Source organism: Chiloscyllium punctatum, chromosome 39, assembly GCF_047496795.1.
Source record: "Chiloscyllium punctatum isolate Juve2018m chromosome 39, sChiPun1.3, whole genome shotgun sequence".
Lineage (NCBI taxonomy): Eukaryota > Metazoa > Chordata > Chondrichthyes > Orectolobiformes > Hemiscylliidae > Chiloscyllium > Chiloscyllium punctatum.
The window spans coordinates 20,188,389-20,204,295 of NC_092777.1; the positions used below are offsets into that span (position 1 = coordinate 20,188,389).

Sequence of the window (15,907 nt, forward strand, 5' to 3'; positions counted from 1 at the left end):
AAACCAATCTCTATCCAAAAGACCACTCTACTTCTGGCTGCACTTCTCACAAATAAATACAAATCTCCCCTCCCAACCTGTCCAGTCTGCTTCATGTTCTTAGATAGCCCTTCTACCATTTGCATGCTTGCTTGCACTGTGCCCACTACACTCCAACCTCTCTTCCTTGTGCTGTGTAACTTTGACAATGCGGATGTCAATCATGACCTGACATAGCTCCAAAAGAGGACTATTCAATGCACAGCCTGGAGAAAGTTACCTTCCTGCTGCACATCTCTGTTGTGTGGTCCTGAATCATTAACTTTTATTATTTCACTTGCACGGAACTTAATTGGAAAGGGGAACAGGATCCTGGAGAGCTGGCCTCTTAATGAATATGCATGAGATGGAAATGCTTGCAAACTGGCTGTGATATGTGCCATCAGGAAGCTCATCACACCTTTGAAGTTCCCAAGGACGACTTTACAAAACTTTATCCTGCTGTTCTGAATTTTGAACTCCCATGCAATTAGGTTTTCTGATCACCTCATTTCCCACTCCCAGGAGCAGCACAAGATTCTGTTGGATGTTTTATAAATACGGCTATTTTATATAGACTCAGTTAGCAAAGAAGCTATTTGTAACGAAATTAGTAAATTCGACTTGGGTCCACAGCAGCACAGTAAGTCATTATCACATGTCTTTTTACAGGAATTTCTGTCAGGCAACTAGGTCATAGAGTCATAGAGTCAAAGTGCTGTACAGTACAGAAACAGTCCCTTCAGTCCAACTCATCCATACTGACCAGATATCCTAACCTAATCTAATCCCATTTGCCAGCATTTGGCCCATATCCCTCTAAACCCTTCCTATTCATGTCGCCATCCAGGCACCTTTTAAATGTTATAATTGCACCAGTCTCCACCATCTCCTCTGGCAACTCGTTCCATACACACACCATCCTCAACATGGAAAAGTTACTACTCAAATCCTTTTTCACTTTTTTCCCTCTCACCTTAAACCTATACCTTCTAGTTTTGGACTCCCCTACCCTGGGAAAAAGACATAGGGTGAATAGACAATCTATGCCTGTCATGATTTTACAAACCTCTATAAGGTCACGCCCCCACCTCTGTTGCTCCAGGAAAAACAGCCCCAGCCTATTCAACCTCTCCCTATAACTCAAGCCCTGCAATCTTGGCAACATCCTTGTAAATCTTTCCTGAACTCTTTGAAATTAAACAACATCTTTCCTATAGCAAGTGCTATATTTCCCTTGAAAAATACTGAATACATTTCAGACGGACTTATTTGAGACATTCTCTGCTCATTAAGGATGGAAAGGACAAGGATTTTGGTGTACGCATTAGAATTTACATAAAGTACTTCGTATGCGTGATGTTGTTCTGTTCATTTTGGGTGGATTCTTTAAGGTGGTTTCTGACATTAAAACTTGTCATTTCAACTATATTTGGTCCAATTAGCTGGATGGCTGGTTTGCAATGTAGAGTAATGCCAAAAGCATGGGTTCAATTCCTGCACTGGCTGAGGTTATGTTGAAGGTCTGTCAATCCCAGCCTCTCCCTTTGCCTGAGGTATGGTGATCCTTAGGTTAAGCTACCACCAAGCTGTCTTTCTTGAAAGAGTATAGGAGTTGGGAATCATGTTGAGGTTGTACAGGAGACTGGTAAGATCTTTCTGTGTCTCGTTCTGATAGCCCAGTTATCGGAAGAGTATTATTAAGGTAGAGGGGATTCAGAAGAGATTTAATTCGGATGTTGCTGGGTTTGGAAGGTTTGAGTTATAAAGCAAAGCTAGATAGGCTGGAGTTTCTTCACTGGAACGTAGGAGGTTGAGAGGTGACCTAACAGAGGTTTACAAAATCATGAGGGGCATAACAGAGTTAATGATACGTGTATGTTCCCCAGGATGGGGCATTTCAAGACTCGGGGGATACCTTTTTAAGCTGAGAGGAGAGAGATTTAAAAAAGACATGTGGAGCAAATTTGTTTACACAGAGGGTGGTCCATGCGTGAGATGAATTCCCTGAGGAAGTGGTGGCTGTGGGTACAATTACAACATTTAAAAGACATTTGGATAAGTACATAAATAGGAAAGGTTTGGAGGGCTATGGGCCGAGCACAGACAGGTGGGACCAGTTTGGCATGAGCCGTTTGGACTGAAGGATCTGTTTCCATTGCTGTATGGCTGTATCACTCCATGATTCCATAGTCTTCTGGGATTGTGGCAACTTTACTTTTCCAGTATAGAGCAGCAAGAGTGATTTCAGAGGTCAGAGCATTTAGTTACGTGAAGAGACGGAAAGATGTGACTTGTTTGTATCAGAGAGAAGATGAGAGGTAAGAATGGTGATCTCAGACTTTTTTGACCCATTTATAATCTGGCTTTTCAGTTCAAGAGATAAAATAAACCTAAAGCATGCTTAAAATTAGAAGAATTTTATTTTGCCTCTGGAAGGAGAGATGATAAATTATGACATTGAATTATATGATTTTGAAGCTATTGACATGCTGACAATGTTATCTGTGTATAAAATAACTTTAGGTCATGAAGGTTAACTACACATTTCCATTTTTTATGTCCTTAAGATAAATTAAAGTCTGACAGATACAGGAGTGTTATTCAATCATGATAGGGGTTTAATCAAAATGGGATATTCCAGAATCAAATCAAAATGCAGTGGATGGTGAAAAACTGACTAAAACCAGAACATGCTGGAGAAACACAGCAGGTCTGATAACATCTGTGGAGATAGAAACAGAGTTAACATTTTGAGTCTGATATGACATTTCTTTGGAACTTTGAAGCAGTTTGGAAGAAGAACCCATACTGGACTCAACGGTAACTCTTTCCATAGATGGTGTCAGACCTGTCGGTTTTCTCCACTACTTTCTGGTGTTATTGGACATTTTGCTAATAAGATGGCTGCTTTCACCTTAACCCACGTTTGGATAGTACAGCTAGAGTAAATAATTGGCAAGTGAAATTCAGTACAGGTAGTGATGAAAGTTGATGTCACTAGACGAGTAATGCAGACACTGAGACTAATGTTCCAGGGACATGAGTTCCAAACTAACCACAGCAAAAGGTGGAAACTAAATTAGTATTCAAAAAGTTCAATTGAAAAAAAGGCTAATCTCTGTAATACTGAGCATGTAGCTATCACTGATTATCATCTGATTCACTGATGTCCTTCAGAGCAGAAAATGCGGCATTTGTAGCTAGTCTGGCCTCCATGTGACTTCTGGACACACAGAAATTAGGTTGATTTTTTAAAAATTCAATCACAGGATGAGGGCATCGCTGGCTAGGTCAGCATTTATTACCCAGAGGATGGTTAAGAGTCAAGAGTCAAGAGTCTGAAATCACATGTCAGCAGTTTCCTTCGCTAGATGATATTAGTGAACCAGAAGGGTTTTTTTCTGAGAATTGACAATGGTTTTTGTGGTCAACGTTAGACTCTAATTCCAGTCTTCCTTTTATTGAGTTCAAATTCCACCATCTGCCATGGCAGGATTTGAACCCAGAGTCTCCAGATTAACAGTCCAGGAGTAATACCATGACCATCACCTCCCATTCTTGATCATTTGCCCGAAATGGACCCATTTCCAAAACTGTACAGTTTTGAAAGTGAGGTGGGACCTTTCAGAAAAAAATGATTGACAATGTTGTCAAGGAAGGGAAGCTGGTTGCTAGGAGTAGAGTGGAAATAAGATCGAACAAATGGTAAATATAAGTTTGTGGGAACAGGAGATCAATTGGAGGTGACACAGGTGTACACAGTAATGTAGGATAAAAATTAAGGGGATATTTGCCTGAAAAGGTAAGATGGCATCCATTAAATCTCAGGGAGTGAGGTTAGAAGCTCAACCTCCGCAATGCTGTGGAGGAGAAGCATTTAAAAGAGACCTAAAGGGCAACACTTTTTCATGCAGAAGGTGGTGCGTGTATGGAATGAGCTGCCAGAGGAAGTGGTGGAGGCTGGTACAATTCCAGCATTTAAAAGGAAGGGTTTAGAGGGATATAGGCCAAGTGCTGGCAAATGGGATTAGATTATTTTAGGCTATCTGGTCAGCATGGACAAGTTAGAGTTTGTTTCTGTGCTGTACATCTCTATAAGTCAAGGAGAGATTTGCTTGGAATGAGGGGGTGTGAAAGGTGAAGGGGATGGAATACTTAAGCTATTTAGTAGCAGTAGGAGTGTTGTAACAGAGTTTGGAAGTAGTTTGAGGCAGTATTTCTCCAAAGACTAATAAACCAGGTTTGTGTACTGTGAGGGATATAAAGAAATAATCAGATATAGGTTCAACTTAACAACTACAATTAAAGAATAAATTTGTGCTATTTAAGTAAAATAATATGGTGCAGTTATGATAATCTATAAATGAATCCCAGTTTCTTTTAAGTATTAGCATGAAGATGAAGCAAATCTGTTCTTTTGAATTTGCATTTCCCAAATGAACTGCATGATAAAACATGATGTTTCGTGAAGTAAATGGATTGAGTGACAATCTTGAGAAATTCCTGAAAACGTGCATTTTTAGAATCAAACAAGTCCAGTCAAATTTAGTGCACATTTGAGTTTGACATTTGACTGACTACTCAAACCACAGTTACGTGACCTGAACAATGCAAGGATTGTTTAGGATGTTATACCGAGTGGATGAGGAGACGTTCGCTCTGCATGCAATATTGTTGAGTCTGAAAAGGATTTGCATTCATGCAGCTGATGTCAGCCACAGCAAGGTTTCGGAAAGTTCGCTTGGCGAATTTATATGGGTGATGTCATCAGGTTGATGTGGGTGGACACTCTTTAGAAAATCAAGAAAACTAAACTGACAAGGCTATTTGTGTCAACAAACTCACTTCTTCTCCACTGCCTACCTGTCCACCCTAATCATTTCCTCTAATCCCACCAGACTGTACTCAGAAACTGAGCTGTTGTGAGATAAGAACTACACACTTGTCAGTGAACAGCAACATGCTTTGTTGAACATACTAATATCCAGAGGATGGTAAGAGAGGCCATTTGTCTGGAAACCAGCAGACCCTGCCTCCAGCAGCATGTGAATTGATATCATTGTGATATGGTTCCTTTAGCACATACTTGATATCTATTCTTAGAGTAAAGATATAATTGCATTTGCTCCACATCTCTGCCCATGTTGTCATTACGGTCTAATTTTTACCACTATTTAACAATGAACCTTTAATTCTTTCTTTTACTTCGCTTTCTCCCTTACCCACCATCCCCACACATTGATTTCACTTGAGTGATGAACCTCCAGCCACATTCCCTTTCCTTTTCAAGAATATGTCGAAAGAATTTCCTCTCCTGTCATTTCTTTGGAGACTGAACACTTTGTTGGAGTGAGATGGCTGGTTTTGATAGCTGGGCTATGACACCTAAGAAGATTTGAATGTAGCAGCAGTGAAGACCAATTAAGGAAAAACTGACTTGTATGCCAGGAGACTGCAGCACTCCAATGATCAGTCTCTTGAAGCGGGGAGATAAGGAAGTGACATTTCCTCTCTCTGATCTTGGAAAAAGCACAATAATTGAAAAATAAGGTTGTTCTGAAGACATTACATAGATACAGAGAAGAAAGAAGCAGGAGGAGGCCATTCAGCCCTTTGCCACTCATCGTGATCATGGCTGATCGTCCAACTCAATAGCCTAATTCTGCTTTCTCCCAATAACCTTTGATCCCATTCGCCCCAAGCGCTACATCTAGATGTCTCTTGGATACTTCCAATGTTTTGGCATCAACTATTTTCTGTGGTAATCAATTCCCCAGGTTCACCACTCTTTGGGTAATGAAATGTCTCCTCATCTCTGTCCTAAATGGTCCACCCTAAATCCTCAGACTGTGACCCCTGGTGCTCACACCCACCATCAGGAACATCCGCCCTGCATCTACCCTGGTCTAGTCCTTGTAGAAATTTTATAAGCCTCAATGAGATCTTCCCTCACTCGTCTGAGCTCCAGTGAAAATAATCCTAACCTAGTCAATCTCTCCTCATACATCCGTCCCGCCATCCCCAAAAACAGCCTGGTAAACCCTCGCTGCACTCCCTTGAGAGCAAAAGCATCCCTCCTCAGAAAAGGAGACCAAAACTGCACACTGTATTCTAGGTGTGGCCTCACCAAGGTCCTGTATAACTGCAACAACACATCCCTGCTCCTGTACGTGTAACCTCTCACAATAAAGGCTGTGGGCAATGAGATGAAGATGTCATTATTACTTTTAGGATCAGAATTTCTCTCTCTGTAGATAATGGTATCACTATGAGACTGCTATGATACTGCTAAAGGCAAAAAAGAACTGCAGATGCTGGAATCGAAGGTAGACAGACAGGAGGCTGGAAGAACACAGCAAGCCAGGCAGCATCAGGAGGTGGAGAAGTCAACATTTTGGGTGTAACCCTTCTTCAGTCCTGTGTTCTTCCATGATACTGCTAAAGTGCAGACAGGAAATCTTGGAGACTTCACAAGAAAGCAGGACAGTATCATCATGGACAACAGAATAATTTGTTGGAGTAAGATCATTAGGAATCAATAAGGAGCCTACCTGGATGCTCACAGCATCTCTATCTTGCCTTGTCTTTATGCACATGCTCCTTTAGTCAGAGATACCAGCTTCATGTTACTTCTATCTTCCTCGTCATTTAGCACAGACATAAGGCAGGCAGTATGTCATGGTTTTCAACACTCCTCTATCAAGTCAGGGGAGACAGCCTTACTGGGCAAGCTCTGATACCAGTCCAGGGGCTTGGATGCTGTCAGTCACCCAGTGGGGACAGTCAGAGTCAGGTAGTCTCCGCAATGGGTGAGGAGGCAAATATTGAGCAGGCCATAACTAGTCTTGATGCCTCGTGTCCTGTTCTGGGCTGCTTTCCTCCTGGAATGAGAAAGAGGTATGTATTACAAGGAATGAAAGTGGCTGGTATAGCTGTTACTGTTGGTACACATGGCACAGGTGGCTCAAGTGAGTGAATAGGCAGTGCAGCATTAGTGGTGCCAGAGGTTGGGATGGGTGAGAGCAAGTGAGGGAAGATGTTGCTGGCAATAGTGGGAGTGGTAAAGCATGAGCCTTGCTAAGAGCTGAACAGAGCAGTGAGATAGAATAAGGGTGAAAAAATATTGACACTTTACCTGATGGAGTGGAGAAGGTCATTAACCTTCTTCCTACATTGCTGTGCAGTCTTCTGGATGGCTAAGAGTGCAGTGACCCAGTTGGCCCTAACCTAACCCAATTTGTTGTTGTGGTTTCCACTGCTGGTCCTGGGTAAGAAGACACCCTTTGTCTGCACTATTGTCCCCAGTGTGAGTCCAGGAACCCATCCACAAAATGGGCTGCCAATTGCCCTTGTCTGCCATGTCCTGGGCAAATGTCAGGAACTGTGCAGTTAAGCTGTGGAGTGACAGTGTTTGTTAGAGTGCACATCAGGCTTTTAAAGATGGCACAGGGTGCCAGCCTTTCGATATATAATCCACTAGTGGTGAGTTGTTACAGGATTGGCATGTGATAAGTTGGGGACAGAATCTGATGAAAAGAACCCACCAATGAGGTGGGATAGGTATAATATGGCGATAAATCTCACAAGGAAGTCTCACAGTGGAAATCACTCCCTGACAGAACTCAAAGAAACATAAAATCAGCCCTAGGTAATTGCTAATTAACCACAGCGGAATGTTTCCTTCAGTTAATCATTCACTCTGATCTTAGAGGTCTGCAACAGAGAGACTCATTCTTCATCAATACATCACTGTTCCAGTTGGGTGAGCACACTGGTTTTCTGAGTGCATAATTTTTATAAGTATTCTGCAACCTTCTCAATTTCAGGCTGCAAGGCTTGCTTGAACTAATTGACTGCTCATAGCTCGATTTTTAGTTTAGTAATCATACTGAGATGTTCACACTCTGACCACAGATCATAGTGCAACAAGAGTTGGCAATGTTCAAATTTAAACATCACCAACATGTGATGTGTCTCCATGAGTTCAGTTGTTTGGTCTTGCAGGCTTTAACTGAAAAGTTCACACTCATGGTTTCATGGCTCACTGTTGCATTTCTATTGCCTCCCGTTGTCATCTGTTGCCATCTGTGCAGATCACCAATTTCTGCATATTGAATATTAACATGAGATTTTGAAGAAGTAACAAAGAGGATTTGTGAGGGTAGAGCAGTAGATGTGATCTATATGGACTTCAGTAAGGCGTCCGACAAGGTTCCCCATGGGAGACTGGTTAGCAAGGTTTGATCTCACAGAATACAGGGAGAACTGGCCATTTGGATACAGAACTGGCTCAAAAATAGAAGACAGAGGGTGGCAGTGGAGGGTTCTTTTTCAGACTGTGGGCCTGTGACCAATGGAGTGCCACAAGGATCGGCGCTGGGTCCCTTACTTTTTGTCATTTATGTAAATGATTTGGATGTGAGCAGAAGAGGTATAGTTGGTAAGTTTGCAGATGACACCAAAATTGGAGGTGTAGTGGACAGCAAAAAAGGTTACCTCAGATTACAACAGGATCTTGATCAGAAGGGCCAATGGGCTGAGGAGTGGCAGATGGAGTTTAATTCAGAAAAATGCAAGGTGCTGCACTTTGGAAAAGCAAATCTTAGCAGGACTTATACTTTTAATGGTAAGGTCCTAGGGAGTGTTTCTGAACAAAGAGACCTTGGAATGCAGGATCATAGCTCCTTGACAGTGGAGTTGCAGGTAGATAGGATAGTGAAGAAAGCGTTCCTTTATTGGTCAGAGTATTGAGTACAGGAGTTGGGAGGTCATGTCACGGCTGTACAGGACATTGGTTAGGCCACTGTTGGAATATTGCATGTAATTCTGGTTTCCTTCCTATCAGAAAGATGTTGTGAAACTTGAAAGGGTTCAGAAAAGCTTTACAAAGATGTTGCCAGGGTTGGAGGATTTCAGCTATGGGGGAGATTGAAGAGGTTGGGGCTGTTTTCCCTGGAATGTCGGAGGCTGAGGGGTGACCTTTAGAGGTTTACAAAATTATGAGGGGCATGGATAGGATAAATAGACAAAGTCTTTTCCCTGGGGTGGGGGGAGTCCAGAACTAGATGGCATAGGTTTAGGGTGAGAGGGGAAAGATATAAAAGAGACCGGAGGGGAAACGTTTTCACACAGAGGGTGGTACATATATGGAATGAGCTGCCAGAGAAAGTGGTGGAGGCTGGTACAATTGCAGCATTTAAAAAACATTTGGATGAGTATATGAATAGGAAGGGTTTGGAGGGATATGGGCCGGGTGCTGGCAGGTGGGACGAGATTGGGTTGGGATATCTGGTCAGCATGGACAAGTTGGACAGAAGGGTCTGTTTCCATGCTGTACATCTCCTATGACTCTATGATCCACTTTGGTCTGTTAAATTACTTTTTTCTCCAGATAGCTTTTCTTTAGTTACTTGCAGTTTTTAAAAAAATTCTTGATTGGTCTTTTCTAAGGATTGACATTTTTATCCAAACATGCAGTTAATAATCTTTGCACGTGATTCGAAAGGTGTGCTGCATACAGTTGGCTTCTACCTGTGCAGCTGGAGCACCATCTATTCCTCACTTTGACTTGTGCCTTGTATGGTTTTAGCCAGACTTCCCTGTTTTTATATTCCAGTCTCTTTCAAATAAATGCAAACATTCCATTTGTCTTTCCTAATACATACTGAACGTTGATGTTAGCTTTTTATGATTCATTCGTGAGGACTCCCAAATGCTTCTCTTCTGCAGTCTCCCGAATTTAACTCCTATTCAATTCCTCTATTCTTCTTGCCAAAGTTCATAATCTCACATTTTCACATTTTATATTCCATCTGCCAAGTTTGACCCACCCACTTAAACCCTTTGTGTCATCCTCATGACTTGTCTTTTCAACTATTTTTATGTCATCTGCAAATTGATGATACTACATTTACTTTCCTCACCCAAGTCATTAATTTATTTGCAAATAATTGCTGCCCCAACACTAATCCCTGTAGCACACTACTAGATACAATTTGTGATCCTCTTTATCCCATCTGTTCTCTAATAGTTAATCAATCCTTTATCAATACTATTATGCTACCCTAACTCCATGAGACTTTTCTTATCTTATTAAGTAGACTTAGGTATGGTTAGATGAAATCAAGCATTTTGTGAAAGATCTGCATATATGGACAGTTTGATTATCTTGACTCCATTTTCGGGAAAAATGACTGAAGAATGCAGCATGGAAACTTCAATTACCTCTTGATCACAATTCTGTATTATGCCATGAATGGTGCCAATATAATCTACACAAGGACTTCCTGTCACAAAGCATTCACTGTAACTGCAACTATAAATTCATTCTTCAGATGTGAGAAGTGATGGCAAAGCCAAAATGTACTGTCCATCCACAAGTGCCATTCCAGAAGACTGTAGTGAGCTACCTCTTTGAATCAATGCAATCCCTATGGTGCAAGTGCGCACACTGTGCTGTTGGAGATGGACATCCGTGTTCTTGATGCAATATAGTGAAGGAATGGAGAGATAGATCCAAGTCAGAAAACCATGCACCTCAGGTATACACTTGCATGTGGTGTTATTTCAATGCCTTTGCTAGGCATACTCTTCCAGGTGGTCAAGATCACAGATTTAGAAGGTGCCATTGGAAGACCTTTTGGTGAGTTACAGCAATGCACTGTGTGGACCAATTGATTCGTTAGAATCTTGTCAACATTTGAATTAATCACGTGGAAGACAATCATGATGACTTTTCTGATGAAATCTCACTCTTTTATACACCTTCTCTGCAGCTGTAATATTGTATTCTTCACTCTGTTCCATTACCCTAACCCATTTGTCTGCCTGTACTGCAGGCAAAACAAAACTTTTCACTGTACCTAGGTACATGTGACAAAAATAAATCAGATCAAATCATTGTGGTAAAACTGTTCCACATCTTGTCAAGGACCCTCTTATTTTTCTTAAAGGGTGGTGACCAGACACTGGGAGCTGTGTATTCTTTGGTAAGATACAGGATAATGTGATGATGGTCCCTGGACTTCAGTTGACTCAGAGGGACAAAGAGGATGCCCACTCGCGAAGTAGCATTGTTCCCTTGGGGAGCTTTAGCAAGGAATTATTAGTTTACAATTCCATTCTGACCTTGAGGGCTGATTGCCTGGGGGTATTGGGAAACATCAGAAAAAGCTCCAAACTGCTTTTGATTTCCGTGTACATGCATTACCTAGTCTGAGTGCCGTATGTCTCAGATAAGGTTTATCCATGTGTTTGCAATTTTTGGGCTGTGCTTCACTGCATTTGAGCAATGTCTTTTTCCGAAATTAGCTGTGGCAGCTGGATTGGCTGACATATTGCAGCATATCAGGGCTCCATGTCCAAAGGGCAAGATCATCATTCATGGAGCTACAGAACCTATAGGTCCACTCTTCACCATCGGCAGATTTTTGCCCAAAATGGTTACATTCAATGTAAAGATTTAAAAACCACTGAGTATTTGAACCTTAAAACAAAATATAGTTTAAGGATACCAGTAGAACACTTCCTGTCAGAGCTTGAATTGACTCCATTCCAAATTTTTGGCACAAATTATAAGAAAATAGACCATGGGATTATACTCCACTATTTTTGCAGAGACGTTTTTAAACAAATTCTCCCCAAATAGTAGAATGGAAAAAAATATTTCTGCGAAACTCTTTAAACATTTATACATGAATATCCCACAACATCATCCCAGGTACCATAAAATCACAAATGCTTATCAGAATTTTGAAAACACACTTCAATAATTCTCATGTGTGACTGGTCCCCAGTACTTTAACTTCAATTTAAAAGAGTAGTACTTGATGCAAGTAAGTTTGGTTAAGTAATCACAGGCTGAATTTTGAATCTAAGATCAATTGGAAACAGGATTTGATTTTAAATGGTTGATTTTTAACAAAAAAATAGTGGCAGAAATATTGGGTAGGTTTATCATACGCATTATTATGTGGAAAGTTAAAAATCACACAACACCAGGTTATAGTCCAACTGGTTTAATTGGAAACACACTAGCTTTCGGAGCGACGCTCCTTCATCAGATGAAGGAGCGTCGCTCCGAAAGCTAGTGTGCTTCCAATTAAACCTGTTGGATTATAACCTGGTGTTGTGTGATTTTTAACTTTGTACGTCCCAGTCCAACACTGGCATCTCCAAATCATTAGTATGTGGGTTCTGTTCATTAAAATGGTCGAACATTTCTATGTGAGATCTAAGGAAAGGCTCAGAAAGTCTTTACAATGAAAAGCTGTGTTGGCTAAAGTTTTCTGTTCAAGCTCCTGATTAATTTCCCTGAGGATCTGCAGTGTGTAGTATGTAGAAAATGACAGTAAACCTGGTACAGCCTTGTGGTATGAGAGGCAATGAACTCTATCCAACCCTCTTAATTATGGGTTGAGGTAGATTGTCAAATAAGTAAGCACATGCCTCCACTTTATTTTATGCATTTTGCATCCTGCCTACACAGATGGATGTTGGAAGATGAAACATTTTGGATGAAGCCCAAATTTTACTTAGTTTGCTCTGAAAAAGAATTAAGTTTGACAGCGAATTGGGAAGTAAGACAGAATACTGCATGATATCGCCATTCCAAAACTAAATGTATTGGTATGAGGCTAGTTAGTCCACTATTTAATAATGTCATGGCTGCATTTATACTAAGCAGTTAATGCTGTGGATGATTACAAAGCTGGTAAATTTGCATTCTCGTCTGTTATCTGGAATTCTTTATTAAATGTACACTTTTGCTTTTAGCCCAATGACACCACAGTTTCTTAAATTCACACCTAGTTTTCTCTTCCTCTTCTCTAATCTCTAACTAATGTTGCAGTTCAGTTAATTAATACCAGCCTGTGCCCTGTAACTCACCAACCCAAGCATGGTCCTGATCCTTTCCTTGTGAGATCTGTCTGGCACAGATTACCAGTTTAGGGTTGTTGTAACTAATTTTATTTATCCTAACGCCAACCTGATTGAGATCAACACAGACTGGTAAGTGAACCTGTGATGATTCTACACTGAAGAATGTTTAAGGAGAACAGAAATAGGAGCAGGATTAGGTGAATTGGGCCATTGGGTCTGCTCCACCAGTCAACAAGATCATAGTTAATCTGGCACAGTCAACTTTACTTTCTTGCTTGTCTCCCGTAATCCTTGATTTCCTTGTCAATCAAAAATGCATCTAACTTAGCCTTCAAAATATTCAGTGTTCAGCTTCTACTGTTCTCTGGGGAAGAAAGTTCCAAAGACTAATGACCCACTGACAGACAAAACTCCTTCTCATCTCTGCTCTAAAATTAGTCATAAATAATTGAGAGATTGAAATAACTGCACCGAGGCCAGTATCCCGACACCTTTTCTGTACATGTGCACAGTATATGGCCTCTGACTAGCCAGCTCAGAGCCAGTCCCCAGATGAAGAGACTCTCCGAATCTACTGTTTATATCTGTCAGCCAGGGCTCCTGATTGGTTAACAACCCCAATCAAGGATCTCACAGTCAACAAGATCGACCTGACCTCGTTCAAATTACTACAGAGATGATCCCAAGATTGATGATTAAGCATGAAACTAGATCCAAATCCTTTTCTTAGTAATACGTTTATTTACAGAATACATCATTGCAAAAGTCTCTGCTCAACTTAACACCCTAATGTCTTTTTAAGTATTCCAGTTACTGAACTGAAACTTGAAGCTCCCGTACTTAAAGACACCGTGGAAGTGAATTAATATCATCACTGAAGTCTGTATGTCTTCAACATAAGAGAACTAGAAATAAAGTAGTTATAAACTAAGAACTATTTATTGGCTGTTACATGGTTTACAAGGTAGACTGTTGCAAGACTTCATTACAATCTTTCACAGGTTCCAACTACTATGTGATCTGATATTATTGATTCTATTCATTCACAGGATGTGGGTGTCACTGGCCAGGCCAGCATGTATTGCCCATCGCTAATTGCCCAGAGGGCAGTTAAGCATCAACCACATTGCTGTGGGTCTGGAGTCACATGTAGGCCAGACCAGGTAAGGATGGCAGATTTCCTTCCCTAGTGCACCAGATGGGTCTGTCTTGATGATCAGCAATGATTTCATGATTAGTATTAGACTCTTAATTCCAGACTTTCATCATCATCACCTCACCACCTATAATTACCTGAATAACTACAGGAACAAAACCGCAGTTTGAACACAGAACAAGGAACAAAGAAAATTACAGCACAGGAACAGGCCCTTAAACCCTCCAAGCCTGCGCTGATCCAGATTATCTATCTAAACCTGTCGCCAATTTTCTAAGGATCTGTATGCCTTTGCCTCCCTGCCCATTCATGTATCTGTCTAGATACATCTTAAGTGACAATATCATGCCGGTATCTACCACCTCCACTGGTAACACCTTCCAGGTACCCATCAACCTCTGCATAAAGAACTTTCCACATATATCTCCCCTAAATTTTTCCTCTCTCACTTTTAACTTGTGACCCCTAGTAACTGAGTCCCCCACTCTGGGGAAAAGCTTCTCCCTATCCACTCTGTCTATACCTCTCATAATTTTAAAAATCTCAGTCAGGTCCTCCCTCAACCTCCGTCTTTCTAATGAAAATAATTCTAATCTACTCAACTTCTCTTCAAAGCTAGTGCCCTGTATACCAGGCAATATCCTGGTGAACCTCCTCTGCACCCTCTCCAAAGCATCCACATCCTTTTAGTAATGTGGTAACTGGAACTGTATGCAGTATTCCAAATGTGGCTGAACAACAGTCTTCTACAACTGTAACATGACCTGCAAACTCTCGTACTCAATACCCTGACTGATGTAGAAAAGCATGCCATATGCCTTCTTGACCACTCTATTAACCTGCATTGCCACCTTCAGGGTACAATGGACCTGAACACCCAAATCTCTCTGTGCATCAATTTTCTGCAGGACGTTTCCATTTACCGTATAGTTCTCTTGAATCGGATCTTCCAGAATGCATCACTTCACATTTGCCCAGATTGAACTCCATCTGCCATTTTTCTGCCCAACTCTCCAATCTATCTATATTCTGCTGTATTCTCTGACAGTCCCCTTCATTATCTGCTACTCCACCAATCTTAGTGTCATCTGCAAACTTGCTAATCAGGCCACCTATACCTTCCTCCAGATCACTAATGTATAATACAAACAACAGTGATTCCCAGCACAGATCCCCTATGGAACATCTCTGATTACAGATCTCCATTTTGAGAAACTCCCTTCCATTACTACTCTGTCTCCTATTCCCAGCTAGTTCTCTATCCATTTAGCTAGTATACCCTGGACCCCATGTGACTTCACTTTCTCCATCTGCCTTCCATGGGGAACCTTATCAAATGTCTTAGTGAAGTCCACGTATATGGTATCTACAGCTCTTCTTTCATCAATGAACTTTGGCACTTCCTCAAAAACTTCTCATAAGTTGGTAAGACATGACCTTCTCTGCACAAAACCGTGTTGCTCATCACTGATAAGCCCATTTTCTTCCAAATGGGAATAGATCCTATCACTCCGTATCTTCTCCAGCAGTTTCCCGACCACTGACGTCAGGCTCATCGGTCTATAATTACCTGGGTTTTCCCTGCTTCCCTTCTTAAACAAGGGGATGGATTCTTAAACAATTTGGATGGATTTATGATTTGGAGATGCCAGTGTTGGACTGGGGTGCACAAAGTGAAAAATCGCATAGCACCAGATTATAGTCCAACAGGTTTAATTGGAAGCACTAGCTTTCAGAGTGCTGCTCCTTCACAACCACCTGCTTCCAATTAAACCTGTTGGACTATAACCTGGTGTTGTGTGATTTTTAACTTTGGATGAATTTAATCAGCTTTCCATTGTATGCATA

General features: G+C 41.2%; 1 protein-coding gene across 13 annotated transcripts in view; it reads left to right on the forward strand.

The window, feature by feature from the left end:
* Positions 1–15,907, forward strand: part of LOC140463855 (putative uncharacterized protein MYH16) — a 290,113-nt gene that overhangs the window by 13,607 nt on the left and 260,599 nt on the right. For 12 of the 13 annotated variants that reach the window (XM_072558259.1, XM_072558260.1, XM_072558264.1 and 9 more), the window contains exon 2: positions 13,953–14,066. The exons of the other annotated variant lie outside the window; for it this stretch is intronic. In XM_072558259.1, coding sequence (XP_072414360.1) covers positions 13,953–14,066 — 114 coding nt within the window. The remainder of the gene's footprint in view (positions 1–13,952; positions 14,067–15,907) is intronic. 13 annotated transcript variants of the gene reach the window in all.